At 40.0% G+C, this 15,744-nt stretch overlaps 1 protein-coding gene across 3 annotated transcripts in view; it reads right to left on the bottom strand.

Annotated features, from left to right (window-relative positions):
- Nucleotides 1-15,456, bottom strand: part of RASA2 (RAS p21 protein activator 2) — a 45,153-nt gene extending 29,697 nt beyond the window's left edge. For 2 of the 3 annotated variants that reach the window (XM_040074648.2, XM_040074649.2), the window contains exons 1-4: nucleotides 15,341-15,456; nucleotides 9,107-9,212; nucleotides 3,741-3,844; nucleotides 2,754-2,848 (exon numbers count right to left, since the gene is read on the bottom strand). In XM_040074648.2, coding sequence (XP_039930582.1) covers nucleotides 2,754-2,848; nucleotides 3,741-3,844; nucleotides 9,107-9,212; nucleotides 15,341-15,401 — 366 coding nt within the window. In that variant the 5' untranslated portion in view covers nucleotides 15,402-15,456. Of the gene's footprint in view, nucleotides 1-2,753; nucleotides 2,849-3,740; nucleotides 3,845-6,012; nucleotides 6,141-9,106; nucleotides 9,213-15,340 lie in introns of those variants that run through there. The other variant, XM_040074651.2, reaches the window with a different exon arrangement.
- Between the last annotated feature and the right edge of the window lie 288 nt (nucleotides 15,457-15,744).

Here is a 15,744-nt window from a genome sequence, read left to right as displayed (position 1 = left end):
TCAGAACTTCTGACATATGATGCAACTGGCTTTTAAATGTGGCTGCACAGAAGGCTTTTACTTCAAAATATAGAAATCAGTCATTCTTATACAATAAATAATAAACAGTGACTTCATGTGAATGCACTTTGCATCTGTAGATCTCAGGGTTGTTCAAAGGCAGGTAGGTACTACTGCAACTTTACAAACGGATTAACAATCAATCTTCAGGTACTTACTATAGGAAGATAGAGTTTTATTGATATAGATCCAATCCATTTTAAGAAAAAGAACAGTAAATGTTCCAAAACCTAAACAGTGTGTGAAAGATTTTGACCTTACCAATGTTTTTTTCAAGTACAGATCTCAAAAAACTCTATGTATAAATACAGCAATAAAGTCTTTTTTTATATATATATATAAAAATATAACTCTCCATAAAAGTTTCTTGCTATGAATAATATAGATCAAAGGCATGTTTAATGAGCCAATTTCAAAACAGATTGATGAAGATTTTATAAATAAAAAAGGGGTCAAGCAATCCTCACAATTTTACTAGTATGCTGACACTATCTTCATTTTAGAAAACAAAAAAAATTTTAGAAATTAATGTATGTAAACAAGTTTGTGACAGTTGCAGTTAAATGGGGCCTCTTTCACCCAACTTCTCAAATTCTGGTTCATTTATTTACTATTCCCACATGTGTATTTATTTTTCAAGAACTAGTGGAGAAAGGAAAAAGCTGCAAGTAAACAAGATTAATATGAACTCATAATACTGTGAACAGCAGCAAAACAAAAACCAGCTAATATCAAAACACAGAGCAAAGCAGCTGCTTTCCAAAAATCTCCACCACTAACATTCCTACTATACAGGCTCTTAATTATACCAAAGGTACCCTGTAAAGAATCGATGACTAGTATATAAAAAATAGACTTTTCTTGAAATAAGTGCAGCTTTAGAAAACCCCAAAAACAATCCCAACCAAGTAACTGCAAAGTGTCCTGAGCATTTTCATGGAACACAAAATACTTCCCTGCTATCCTACTGCCTTGCACACATAAATTTTGGAAAACACTCGCATGGAAGGAACCAGAGGAACAAAAAATCAACTATATGTATGGTGCCATGAGGAGAACAGCTTTTTTTTTCCAAACTGATTTATCTCTATAAATATTTCATGCACTTTTTCTGCACATGTAAAATATAAAAGTCTGCTACTTTCAGCCATGTCCAGCCAACAGTCTTGGACATCTTAGAATATATTTCAGTACTGCATAGCACATGCAAACCAACAAGTTTTCAGCCAGATGTGGCAGATGGGAACTGGTCTCAGCTATGCCCTGAAGACTTTTATAGAAAAATAAAGCAGGGCAGTAGAAACCTATCCAAATGCCCTAAGTCAAGAAAAGATAAATGTGAGAGGTGCATACATCTGAGCAGAAAATGTCATCTTTTAATGGAAGTATCATGCAATACAGTCATAGGAAAGTAAGAGCTTACATTCTGCTGTGAGTCACAAAGCCATAGAAAATGATGAAGTTTTTATTCCCAATATGTAAGAAATCACTAAATTCTATTAATGGAATATTCTAACTGAATTTTCACATGCTCATGTAGTATTATGATAAGAAGTGATACCTTTCTCAAGACATTTTTATGACAGGAGAAACATAGCAAGCATGACAAGGTTTAAGTCAAAGTGGAAACTGCCTTTCAGTTCATATTTGGAAAACGATTTCTAGAATTTTCAGAGTGATGACATTAAAGAATTCAAACAAGACAATGTGTAGCTGGACTAGATGATGTCTAGTTCCCTTCCAAATGAACCATTCTGCCATAACTGAAAGAGGACTGATTTTCAACAGAGAAGAGGAAGTGGTATTCAGACGTTTTGAAAATCTGTTTTCATGTAAAGCAATCACATGCCCTCCTATACCCAAGAGCTGCAGGCTAAACTTATGGCTCATAAATGAATCATCTGTGGAAATAATATGAGAATTCTGTGCACGTTCAGATCTCGTAGGAGTAGCCAGGATTCTCCCTACCCAAAGGGACTTTCAGGCTACTAAAAAAATACAAACACTGTCAAGTCTAAGACTTTTGCCCTCAGGCAAATCTGGAAAAAACCCTATTAAAATCCAATAGTTTATCACAGCAAGAAGGAGGAGAGATTCTCAAGAATTCTGTTTTGTTCTTGAAACCAAAAAGAGAATTGCTACAACTTCTACAGCCTTTTACCTCACTTTTACCTATTCCTAGAACAACCCTGCTTGAAGAAATGGAACCACAAGCTGAAATAAAACTGTGAAGTGCAAGTTGTTTGATAGTGAATGCAAGAAAGTATTTCCAGATAAGATATAAGCACCTCCTAGTTCTGGAGACTAACCATTTCGATGTCACAGAATCAGCCATTATTTCAGTTAACAACAAAACTGACTAAAAAAAAAAAAAAAAAAAAACTTCAAGAGTTTTAGGATCCATTCATGTGCCTCAAATACTTGACTCCTCTTAGAAGCATTTCAGACATCAAAACACTGTTAAGACATTTCCCAAACAGTTGCTTCATGTCTTCTGCCAGTTTTAAGTACCATGAGGAATGATACCAGCTGAGGTGTAGAGTACATTTTTCTCTAACCAAACTGAAGACACAACTGCCTCACAAGAAATACAGATGCTAAGCCCTATCTCCTACAGCTCAATGTAATCTTCTACCATCACGTCCTTATCTGTACTTAACTTGCAAAACGTAAATGTGTAATTTAATAGTTACCTGAACCTCTGAATTAGAATCAACAGGTTGAAGCATAAACCAGTTCTCTTTTCCTGTGTAGTTGCATAAATCTTCTTTTTTGATTGACACCTTTCCTGAGGGAGGGTGGCAGGGGGAGAAAAGGACAAATTTTACCTTCATCTGAATAGAAAAAATATTTAATTATGCTAGAAATTTGATTTTTTCTAAACTCTCTTTTAAGTTTTTAAGTTTATGATGCTATATGAAGAACATAAAATAAGGAATGTTACGGGTAAGTAAAGCAGAAAATAGTTTATATAAAGCCTGATGGCATTAATGATTATTTGTTATCCTGGATTATCACCAATAAGAAGGTAAAATAAAGACTATGCTTGAGGCTGGAAATAACATAATAGATTTGCCAGAACAAAAACGGTGCTCAAGAATGTTTAAACAGGAAACTGAAGTAGATGCCTTTTACTCTTCTGATTGCTATTTGGAAAGCTGTTATTACATCAAATTATCTGACATCCTGGTGCAAATTATTTCCTTCCTCAATTCAAGTAAAGCAAAGGCTTCTTCCACAGCAGACTATTAGAACTTTGTATCCAAAAAGCAGCTGCAATAAAGTCATTATGCAGTGGAGGGAGAAATGGAAATCTACCTCCCGTGATTTTTCACTTAAGCTACACAAGTTGCTGCAAAATGCTTTCCAAGTCACTAAGTTACAGGGTGCACTGACAGGGAAAAAAATTATCTATAAATGGTTTTAAGAACAATTCCACAATTGTAATCATTGTGGAATTATTCCACAATTTATTCTTTAAATATCCCTAAGTAGTGACAATAATTCAAATATTCCAATGAATATTCCAAATCCAAATATTCCAATAAAATTTCCTAGCCTAAAAAAGCAAACATTTTAGTATGATAGAATGAAGCAAGGAAATAAAATCATTCTTTTCAAACTTTAAAGTAGCATTTAAGTGCACTATACAGTTCTGAAAGCACCTCACAGACACTTACCTATACGCAGGTCTTTTTGTAGAACACTTTTATCATAAATGTAGAAGGACAACCACTGGAATGTTCTTGGAATCTCAAAGTAAAACTCCTCTCCAAAATAAGGACTGAAAAAAAAAAGATTTGATGTTAAAATAAACATTTTATGCAATTTATATAGAAGATGAACATTAAAAAGCTGCATTTTACTGCTGTCCCAGCCGCCTTAGCACTACACTGAGCTGCCATCAAAGGTGCCCAAAACCATTTCAATACAAGAACACAAAATAACATGGCAATGCCTTCTGTTTGTTTGATCAAAGGTAAGAATCAGAGCACACAGAGAGTTGTGTCTCCTCGGCAATTTCGATTCTATTTTTCTGTCTTGAAATTATTCTAGCTGGTTCTGTAGACTTCCTGAGACATGCACAAGTTTTGTTTCATTTTCTTATTCATTACATGATTAAACTACATTTAAACACAACTAATTAATGACTTAACTAACTGGCATTTGTTTAGCTCTAACTTCCATATCAAAACTGCTGCTCTAAGATTCAGACCTGCAAGGAGTCATTACCACTAGAAACTGTAAGATAGAACAGTGAAAAAGAGAAACGTTAATCTCAAATACACACAATCTCCCTCACGCCTAAATGGTCACCACATTTCTCCATCTGAAGAAATCCAATATCATGTTTACAGCTCACCCCATTTAACAGCCATCTGCACTGCCTCTACAGAAAAAGACTCTGGGTTCCTGTATGTTACACATATTTCATACCATCTGCTGGTAGCTTCACTCCCAGAACTGATACTCTCATTAAACTTAAGGAGTACTTATTGATGTAATCAGAGCCAGCAGTCAGAAAATTATGTCTCAAGACTGAACAAAACCACACTGCTGTTTGTGTTACTGCAAGTGATGAATTCTGAAAGTCAAGAGGATCCACAGAAAAACCCTGCTATTTTAGAGCAACTAGGTTCTTAAAACAGTTTCAGCTACAATGTATTAATATCATCGGGGAAAGATGTTCATGTTCATGAAACTACTTTTATGCAGAAAAGTACTGTGATAAGTTATACCTGTTTCCCAGCAAAGGATCATTCTGACACTATTGCTACAATACTTTCTTAAGCTAATAAATATGACAAATATGGAACAAGCAGTTTATGTTATTACCTATGCAAAGCAAGAACAGGTCACCATCCCAACTCTCTTCCAAAATAATCACAGAAAAAGAAAACACGACCCCATGCTTAAGGACAATGGCTCATTAAATAAATTAAAGAGAAGAGCTGATAACTAACTTGAAAGTGGGAAAGAAAGCTGAAAAATCTAGTATTTCAAATGTCTAGAATAGATTTTTAGAAATAAGAACTTTAAGGGCAGGAATTCATTATAAGGAATTCCACAAGTGAAAATGTTCTTCTTGTTAAAACAGAGACCTTTTACCAAAGGCTTCAAAGCAGACAAATCAGTATTAAGACTTTGCACTACACTGAGAAATAATTTAAGAATTCTCAGTTGAAAAATTCAACTGTGGTTTTTCAGCTCCCCTCTTTTTTTATAATTTCAAAGCCAACAAATTCTCCTTTGATTACAAGAGCTGGGTTCTTCTTGTCAGCACCATGAGTGAAGATAAAAACTCACGAGCATTACCTCTAGCAGCAGCGCAGCCCTAAAGAGCCTCAACTGCCTTGTGACCATCCCTGCTCATTTTAATTGTATTGACACAATAACTCAGACCAAAACCGAGGATGAAACAAAGGCTTATTTTAAACTTTGGTCAACGCCATAATCTGCTTCCCCTCGCAGCTATACAAATAAAGTTGCAGCGGTACAAAGAGAGATACTCCAGCAGAAGGAGCGGGCAGTGGGAGCATGGGCTGGCACCGGTGTCAGGGGCAGCTCGCCCCAGTTCAGGGTCAGACACACATCCCAAGGGAACAGCAGGCTGCAGCGCACACCACCGAGGGCCAGGGGCTCAGGGGCCTGCTCTGCACGGGCCTATGGGACTCTATGCATCCGATTAAAATTAGGCCGGGATGGAGACTATAAGCAGAGATGTCCAAAAAATCTATTCAGCACCTTTATCTTGCACCTAGAGAGCAAACTTCACAGCCACACATATCCCCCAGCCCCCAAAAGGATGAACAGCCATCAACATTCTTTATAATTATTTTAACTTCAACACGACATTAAGTCTCAGATTTGGCAAGAAAGAACAAGCCAAAATTACCAGCACAAACAGAAAGGAATACATTGTTTTACTCGTGTTGATACATTTTTCTTTACCTAAATTAACAGTGGTTATCAGTTGTTGATTCCTCCGTAAAGTACGAGGCAGAGAGAGAAAATTTAAGGTAAAGAATACAACGGATTAGTAAAGAAATTCTTAGGTACATAAAGAATAGGCTGACGGGGTACAAGAGCTTACACCAACGAGGAATAATTAAAGTGGGAAACTCACTCATCCTGTTCCTCAGGGATTCAGTCAGTCTAGTACTTTCATTTATGACTTTGAAGCAAGAACTTGAAAGACTATGACGGATACAAAATGAGAAGATAGCGCTAATTCAAAGGACAAGCAGACTGCCATACAGGAAGAACTGGATTACAGCAGTACAGAAGATTAAATTTCACCGTGTAACGCACTCCTCTGCTCTCCCCTTCCTTGCTGCAGTAACCTGGCAGGTCTGTGAGCACTGACCAATGCCCCAGTCTCAGCTAATAAAAGCCATGGTTACATCAACAAGGGAATTCATTTCTGCTATAACCTTGCACTATCACAAAGTTCAGCTGGGGAAAAAAGAAACTGAATTTAGTTCAAATTTAAAAAAAAAACAACAGAGGACACACACATACCACAGTCCCCCTTCCACCCCCCCTGCCCATTCCTCATATTTGACCACAGACATCTGAGAAGGTTCACAGATATTCTTTCAACTTTCCAAGGGGAAAAAAAAAAAAAGTCTTTCTTCAGAACCCAGAGAAATCCCATACCATGTCAGGAAATATTTCTTGAGTCAATAGCCAAAATATCCCTCTTTCATTTCAGCATTAATTCATGGGTTTTTAACTTTGGAAAGTAATTTGTTTTACATCTGCACTCCAATTATTCTCCCAATGCTGGTGGAAGGCCAAACCTCTTTGCACATTTAATAAAGACACTTCTTAATTGTTTCCAATCACTGTAGTCAAAATTAATTTTAATTCTAGTGATAATTACTTCCACAGACATTTAATTAGTTGATATTCACAAGACTAAAATTTAGATTACGACTTGTATAAATTTGCAACCCATAATACAGTGAAAAAACAGACTGTGTACTATGTGTGTAAGAAAAAGCAAGCAAATAATATGAAACAAAACAAGGAAATTCAAAGTTGCATCCATGACTAAAATTATACTGTACTACACCTTACTGAAAAGCAATTTATAAAGGTTTCAGGGTAATAAGAGATTAGAGCTTTCATCTCCTGTCCCAATGCCTCTAGGTTAGCACAGTTTCTAGTTTAACACAGCAATAAGAAACAAGATGTTGTCATTAACTTTCTGGAATGAGAGTCAACCTTCCTAACTGCACACACAGTAGTAATCAAGTGTAAACTCTGGTAGCTGCCAAGAGAGGATGAGTTACTTCACTTCATTTCACTGGTTTGGATGGAACCCTCCCCTAATTCAGAGGATAAAGGAGTCATCTATGAAGTCAGTGGAGACAAAAAGGTAAAGAGCCATTCTAAACACCAGGTTCTAACTTCTAATACAAAGTTGTCATCTTACAAATATTGATTTCTTATCACCTGAAAAGTGATATGAAACCACTCTATTCGAGGCATGTTATTTGAGACCTCTCCTTCCCCAACTGTTTTGTTATAGTCAGATTTTTACTTCATTTCCTCTGTAAAGTATTAATGAAATTGCAATTAAATTTCAGTTAAAACTTCAATACTATTAATTTTTTTGGATGGCCCTAAGGTATTTTACTTTATCAAATATTTTATTATGCAACTAATACTTTTATCAGGTGATGAAAGCACATAAATTTAATAGTTTTAAAACAGAATATAATAAAAATGCCTGTGTATATATCATATGTAACAAGCCTTGTTTCTAGGCACAGTAGTAACTTAGGGTTTCCATTATTAACATCAAAATCAGAGATTTTCAATCTTTCAGAGATATGCTGGGTTGGGGTTTTTTGCTCATCAAACTATTGCCTATTTGAAGGGAAAATGTTACGTTTCTGCTTATATCAATACAGTCTCTTTAACATTCTTCTCTGAAGAATTACTCAATTGATTTTGTTTTGGTAAGCAATCAATCTCAATTGCAGCCTGTTAAATTCTGAAAATCTTATGGATCTCACTACAGCAGTTACAGATTAGGAATATAAGCAAAGTATTTATTCCTCATTGTACATATGTGGCATTTACTTCTCATGCAGAATCCTAAGGAGGCTCTTAAATTATGTTCTGTGAAAATTTAATTCGCTATTAAAGTTTGCCATCTGAGCTGTTCCTCACCTGTAAACATCTGGGGAGAGAGCTCAAAGAACAAACACTAACAACAAAACCACTGGAAAAAGGAATTAAGAAAACTTTCAAGAGTTTGAACAGACTGTCTGGGGTTTAAAAGGAAGATTTAATGTCACCTCTGCATAACTGAAACTGTCACTCAGATATTCTGAACAACGAAGCTGCAGTGATGGTTTTTTTGGTGCTCTGTGAACTTCAGAGGTTTGAGATATGAAAGCACCTACACTACTGCAGCTGCGTCATCCTGACTTCTCGTTTGATTCTTTGTAAGGCTTTAAGACAGCAGCAGAATCTACAGCAAATGGTGCCCAGGGAAGCAAAGCAAGGCATTCTGCGTGGGTCCTGTTACACTTCCCAGAACAAGAATTACAGGAGAGAACAAGGCCTGTTCAGGGGATATCCCACAGCACAGAAAACTCTCATACATGGCAAAATTCCAGTTCCTTCATTCTGGAAACAGGTTTTACCAGATACACAGTAAGAGCAGAATTCCACCAATACAGTTCAACTGCTTGTCAGAAGTGGGAAATGACATAGGGAGCAAGCACCAAGTAGATTTCTTTCCCTAGTAAGAAAAACAACGTTACACCACCCACTGGAACAGAACAGAGTAATAGTGAACTGTATTAATACAGTTAATACTGAAGTATTCCAGAATACTTCATTTAAAAGCTCACAAGCCTCAATTTTGACTTCTCGTAACAGTCTCATGATTTACACATTGCTGTAACATCTCTGAGTAGCTGCCACAAGTCAGTTCTCATTTTAAAGCAGTACAAGCAAAAGCCACACTATTGGGCAGTGTATTGTGCCGTCTTGCTTACCGTATCTATTTAAAAACTGAGCTTACCTTAAAGATTTTTCAACTACCTGTGTACGAAAAACTTCTTCTTGGTCCAAGTTTATGGTACAGAAAAAGTCTCTCATTTTGTTGGGTACTAAGTGTTTGGCGTCATCTGTAATTAAAAAAAAATACTGTAAATATTGGAGGGGAAAACCTTACAAAATATTAGGTACAAGAATGTTACAGTTTTAATGTCTTCAAAAAATGTACTTTTCCATTCAGCATGCAATTTGATGTTAACTTTCAATTTGTAGACTTCAAGAGGGCAGAGAAGTTGCTACATCCAGCTTCACATGGAATGAGAGCCGACAGGAAGAGACGCACACTGACTCATGAGCACCACTTCCTGCAGCACCTGCACTTTCCCTTGAAAGGTCTCATCTCTGGCTTGACCCTGCACGGCTTGCTAAATCCGAGGCACTCACAGCCTGAGGTCATATGGCATTAGGTCATAACACTAAGACATGATCTGCCTGAGCTATTGTTCACTTGGTATTTTCTCCACAAATACTTTGGCTAAAGGAAGCTGATTAATAAGAACTTGCCCATCAGATCTTTATATCATTTTCTACAATGAACAGCAGATTTTGAGTTGGCTGAACCTTTGAAAATATATCCCTCATGAGTACTGTTCATTTTTCTCCTTACTAGCAGAAGGGAGAAATAATCACTTCCTAATTCAATGCAACATGGACAAGAAGAAAAGGAAGTTTCTAATAAGAAAGAAAGATTGGCAGCACAAGAACACAAAGATTTGCTGGGTATTGAATCTAGGCCACTGCAATTACATGCTGGACATAAGGCAGATCTCTTAGGAGATCTAAGCAATCACAGCTAAAACCAGTTTAAGTTGGAAAGCTTTTCAAAAATCCAAATGCTACAGACACCTACATTAATTTATATCTGTTCTCTAGATTAAACAATGACATTCTGCTTTGAACGTCTGAAGAGAGCAAACACCCTTTCCACCTTTTATTTTGCTAAAAGAAATTACAAGCTTTTCTGGTACTCTGTCCCATGAGAGGCTCCTAAACAGTGCAGGTGATCTGCCCCTGTTCCACTTGGTTGTCCAAACCACAGACAACCAGAATTGCATCAGGTCTTAGCCAGGACCTCCCAGGGTAGTGTCCATCCTTGCCTGCTGCTGGAAATACCTCTCCTGATGGCATGTGGAATCAACTTTATCGAAACATTATCTATTTATGTAAGATATTAAAAATCGGATGAAAAGTACATCAAAGTATTGAGCTTTAATTACTTTTATGTTTGAACAGCGTAAGACCTTTCAGAAAGTACAGTTTGAAACTAGATTTGAAATGTCATAAGTGTTTATTTTTTTAAAATGCAGATATGAAGCACAGTGAGTAAGCTTTATTCTCTATGCTGGTAAAATGTAAAATCAAAGTTCTGTTTTCTCTCTCCTCCACACTCTTTTTGTGTTAGATGGTTAATTTAAGTTAACCTGTTACAGTCTTGGAAGTTAAGTAAGTGATGCCCAGCCCTGGAAAGGCTGCCCCGACTGCCTCTGAGCAGAGAACGTGTCCGTTTAACAGGAACACAGACTGACCTTCAATCATGACATTTTCCAGGTCAGGGATATGTACACTGATGGAAAGCATGAACTGACACTTAAGGAACTTCCACAGTTAAAACTTGTACGCTCAGAAGCATCGACAAGCTTTTCATCAACTCCAGTGTGGGAGAGGAGGAAGAATACACATTAGTTTTAAACACCACACTTCATGCTAACAGATTGAGGGACGTGAACAGAACCTGGTTTTAATGGCTTTAGACTCCAAAAAAGAGACTAAACTCCAAGTTACCTTTAAGTGAGATATTGCAAGAGAACCAAGAAAAGCATCAGATTACCACTGCCTGAATTTAAGGAAGAGCTAATTTAATAAAACATAAGGCATATAAAAAGCAATTCATCAATCTGGATGTAATCTCCAGAGAGCTCCTAATACCAAAAGTTTGTAATTAATAAGCATGAACTGGATGTGTCAGCTGTTCCTGAGAAGAATATTTTTTAATTAATACTTGGCACAGTTTATTTTCCCATAAAATATTTAAAATATAACGTAATCATTACCGTAAAGGCACAGTACAGTGGACTTTTAAGGGAAATTATAGTTATTATAGTTTCATATTTTCTTAAAAGGAGTAAAAATTAAATAATTCTGAATAATTCATTATTTGTATGTATACTATATTGCAGTTTTTCAGTTTTAAAAGAAACTTTCCAACCAGAGGAATACACAAAATACAAATTTTGATTTCAATTGGTTAGAGCATGGTGGTAATAACACCAAGGCTGTGGGTTCAATCCCCATATGAGCCATTCACTTAAGAGAAGAAATTGATGATCCTTGTGGGTACCTTTCAACTCAGAATATTCTGTGATCTGATTTTCTACTGAGTTAAAAACCTTTATTTTGTAGCCCAAGTGTTTGGCTTTAAAGCACAGACAAACTTTTGGTAGGAAGTGAATCCTCACTCCTGAGTTAAAAATAACCTCAGAGGACTTGTCAGGTGAAATACAGAAAGGATGAGATTTCACATCCTTTCTAACACCTCTTCGTATCTGTGACTGTGGGAGACTTTTCACCCATATATTGATCCACCTCTTCCAAGAAGCTATTTCCTTTTTTTTTTTAAAAAAAAAAAGGCTCAAGTCTTCAATTACACTACATCTTCCTTTTTCTGAGAAATCTAAGGCTATAATGGTTGCCTAAAAATCAAGTATTAACAGCATCAGATATCTGCTTGAATGTTTACATTTTCAGTACATATATGTAATTTCCTCTGTTGAGTAAAAGTGTGCAATTAGTGTCCATCTTCTACATTTCTTTGTTCTGGGTCCCTGCCAGAAGACATTTCTGCACACAAACTCTGAAGTATTTGCCTCACAGGACTAAACATATTTTATAGCAACAATAAATTCCACTCCAGGAGTGCAGCATAATCCAAGATAACCACACACTGTTAAAAACACAGTGTAAGTTTGAAAAAGAATGCTCCCTGAATTTTGTCAAATGAGCTCCAGGAGACAACAAGGACATTTTTCCAAGCGCTTCACTAACGCAGGTTTCTGTAAACACTCCTAAAAATCACTAAATGACTAAAATCACTTCCTGTACTTCTGTATGGCATAAGATGAAAACAGAAGCCACAGCCTGAAACACTACACTACAAGATATGCCTAAAGCTACCTGACACCATATACCTTTGTAAAACATTTTTGTCATTACTATACCACATGAAATAGAGCCATCAATACAAAAGCACTGTCAAAAAGGAAAGATAGTATTTTACTGGGTTTTTGGTGAAAACCTGCTTAAGTGTAATACCACATTTTCCAAAAATATTACAGGATCTTAAACAGGTGAGACTAGTTCTTCTAACCTCACTTGAAAACTGGAGGCAGAAGACTGGTTGCAAACACTGAGAGCCCACAAAAACAGGGTACCAGGGACTGCAAACATTCCCTTACTCAGGTTCCTCACTGCTAGGTACGCAATGGCTGCTTAAGCCACCTTTAAGAACGTCTCAATTCTAAATCTGGTGTAATGATTTGTATAACATCACTAAATTTAGGTCTTGCCACGGATTTGTGCATTACAAAACACAGTATAAATAACAACTTTCTGCAGATGGTGCTTTCTATACATGCAGAATTACACAGAACTGACATTACCTCATTAAAACTACCATGCTCTCTCATGCAACGCACATAAAATGAGTCAGTGTCAAGTTTTAATTGCCAGCAAAGCTTGGGCACCAAAACGTATTCTCCTTGTAAGAAACATGCTATAAGGAATTCCTTCAGACTATGAACATCAGCTTTCCAAAGTGAGGTCTGCTATTGCTAACCTCTCCAGATCAAGGAGGGTTACATTATTACATTTGTGTATTATTGTTCATTCAGAGGGTTTTCCTCCACAAAACAGTATTAAAATACTAGCAAGAAGTGAAAATAACACAGTTATTGTTGTGCAAAGCCAAAAAAGCATCTAGGCAGCAGAGGGTTCCCAAGCTTCCAAAGCATATTTAACTCATTGAGTTTTTAAACAGTTTTTGTTTTCACAGAAGAAATAAGCAGGTTTACAAAGAGATTTTCACACTGTTTCAAGACATTTCTTTCATGGCAGCTGTTACTTCCGCTCATTTTTCAAATGGGTCCTTACAGGTCCATCTTTAGCAATGAATTTTTCATATATTCCCCAGGAAGCAGGTCAGAGTCCTCTGTTTACCAACACTTCTGTCAGTTAACTGAACATCTAAAGCTACGATGCAACCACAGGCTCAATCTATAATGCATAAATGAGACAACAAAACTGGTTTCAACACACATCTCAAGACATTTTGCTCTGTTTTTTAATGCTTAGTAGAAAACTTCCATCAAGTTCAAGAATCCCAAAATGTACAACTCACTGAATGTTGTGTAGCCCAGTGTTGACAAAAACCTTACAATAAAATATAGGAAGCAGAAGCAAAAATTAAGCCAGCTTCAATAATTTTAGCAACCAACTTCTCACATATTCCTAGCAAGCGGGTCATAGTCCTTCTTCCTAGGGAGTACTATGACCTGCTTCTTAAGGAATACATAAAACACCGGTTGCTAGAGATTACTGAAAACAGATTAAGAAAGGTGGGGCTGCTCAGCCTGGAGAAGGTTGTGTGAAGACCTCACAGCAACCTTCCAATATCTCATGGGGGAAACCGGAGAGGGACTCTTCACCAGGAACTGCAGTGACAGGATGAAGAGTAATGGGAACAAACTGAAAAAGTGGAAATTTAGGTTCAACATATGGAAGAAATTCTTTCCTCTGGGAGGGGTGAGACGCTGGAACAGGTTGCCCAGACAAGCTGTGGATACTTCATCCTTGGAAGTGTTCAAGGCCAGGCTGGATGGAGCTCTGAGATCGTCTAGCAGAAGGTGCCCATGGCAGCAGCATTGGAACGAGACAAAATTTAAGGTCCTTTCCAAACCAAGCCATTTCATAACCCCATGATTCTATGAATTCATGCTCTAACCCCAAAACTAACGGTATGCTTTTTTAAAGGCTAGCTGGCCTGTACTATTTCCGCGCTAATTGCTAACAGCAGCAAATCTCAGCGTGAGTTGAGCCTTGCCTACCCAACCACGTCCTATTGCTCACACCTCGGAGTGAGAGCACCTCCAGCTCCACTCCAGGCCATCTCCTGTTTTCATGACCCAGTCTTCTATTTACTGAAGACACAGTAAATACATCTAGGCTGCATGACGATATTTAAGTAAACACGACTTCGCTCCTCCACCAAACCTAATCCTTCAACATGTTTTCACAACCGGTTCTCAACCCCAGCGCCATGCCCGATTCAACTTGTTTCGCTTCATTCTCAAAAAAGCCGATCGGCTGCGTGAGAAAGGAAACAACCGGGCCGCGTCCGAGCGCTATGAATGTACTCCGATACCCCTCAGGAAGCCGCCGCACATCCTGTTTCTCCCACTCGCTTTGAAGTGCTCCCCAGCCGCACCGCACTATCTGTGCGCCTCCCCGAGCCCTCCTCCCAGCCCATCCGCCGGCTTCCCACGTTACCGAGGCTATCGCTATTGGCAGTCAGCACTTCCCAACCACCAAAATAAGGCCACCGGCCTCTCTCTCCGCCTCCTCCCGCTCGCACACAACGCTGCACGGAGGCACGGGAGTACTGGCGACCGCTTCCAGAACAGCCCTTCACCACCAACTTCCTGCTAACCAACATCGCTAATTTCGCAATTTCAGCCTGACAAACAGACTCTGATGCCCGAGGTCCGGTCGGGAGGGGGCATTTCTGTTCGCCCGCTGACTCCACGGATCCCTCGGAGCCACGGATGCTTCCCTGCCACTCCGGGCCTCCCGCGGCCCCGCCGCGTCCATGTATCCATCCATCCGTCCATCCATTCATCCGCTTACCCACCCATCCCGCCCCGGGCCACGCAGACCCCGGCCCAGCCCCGCACGCGTGGTCGCTGCCGCCACAAAGCCCCTCCGCGGGGCCGCCGCGGCGCGGCCCGACCCGCGCCCGACCCGCACCGGGCCCGCGGCCCCTCCGCGCCCTCCCGCTCCCGCCCCCGCGCCGCCGCCTCCAGGGCCGCCGCGCCAGCGCCCGCCCGTCTCGCCGCGGGGAGGGAGCGGCAGCGGCGGGGCCGGGGCGGGAGCGACACCTGAGCGCGGCGGCCACGGGCGCCCGGCCCCACCGCAGCGCCGCACTTACAGATCTTCCCCCGCAGGTTCTGCAGCACCCGCACCTCGTCGCCGCCGTCTCCCGCCGCCATCGCGCCAGCGCCGCCGCCGCCTGCGCAGTTCAGCGCCGCGGGGGAAGGGAGAGAAGGAGGGAGGGACGGAGGGAGAACGAGGGAGGGAGGGAGGGAAGGAGCGGGCCGGCCCCGGCCCCGGCCCCGCCCCCGCCGCCGCGGGCGCCACCGGCCGGGGCGGGCGGGGGGCGCGGCGCCTGCGCCAGGGCGGCTTCTCCCGCTGCGCTGCGGGGCAGCTCCGCCCGGGGTCCGCCCGCCCGCGCTACCGCCGGCCCGCGGCGCTGCACTGGGCGCCGCTGGCGGTTCGGCCGCGTCCGGAGTTTGCCCTGACCGGCCCTCTCCCTGCCCTATAGTCAGGAAGACA

Source organism: Hirundo rustica, chromosome 10 (assembly GCF_015227805.2).
Source record: "Hirundo rustica isolate bHirRus1 chromosome 10, bHirRus1.pri.v3, whole genome shotgun sequence".
Lineage (NCBI taxonomy): Eukaryota > Metazoa > Chordata > Aves > Passeriformes > Hirundinidae > Hirundo > Hirundo rustica.
This window is presented reverse-complemented; position numbering and strand designations above follow the sequence as displayed.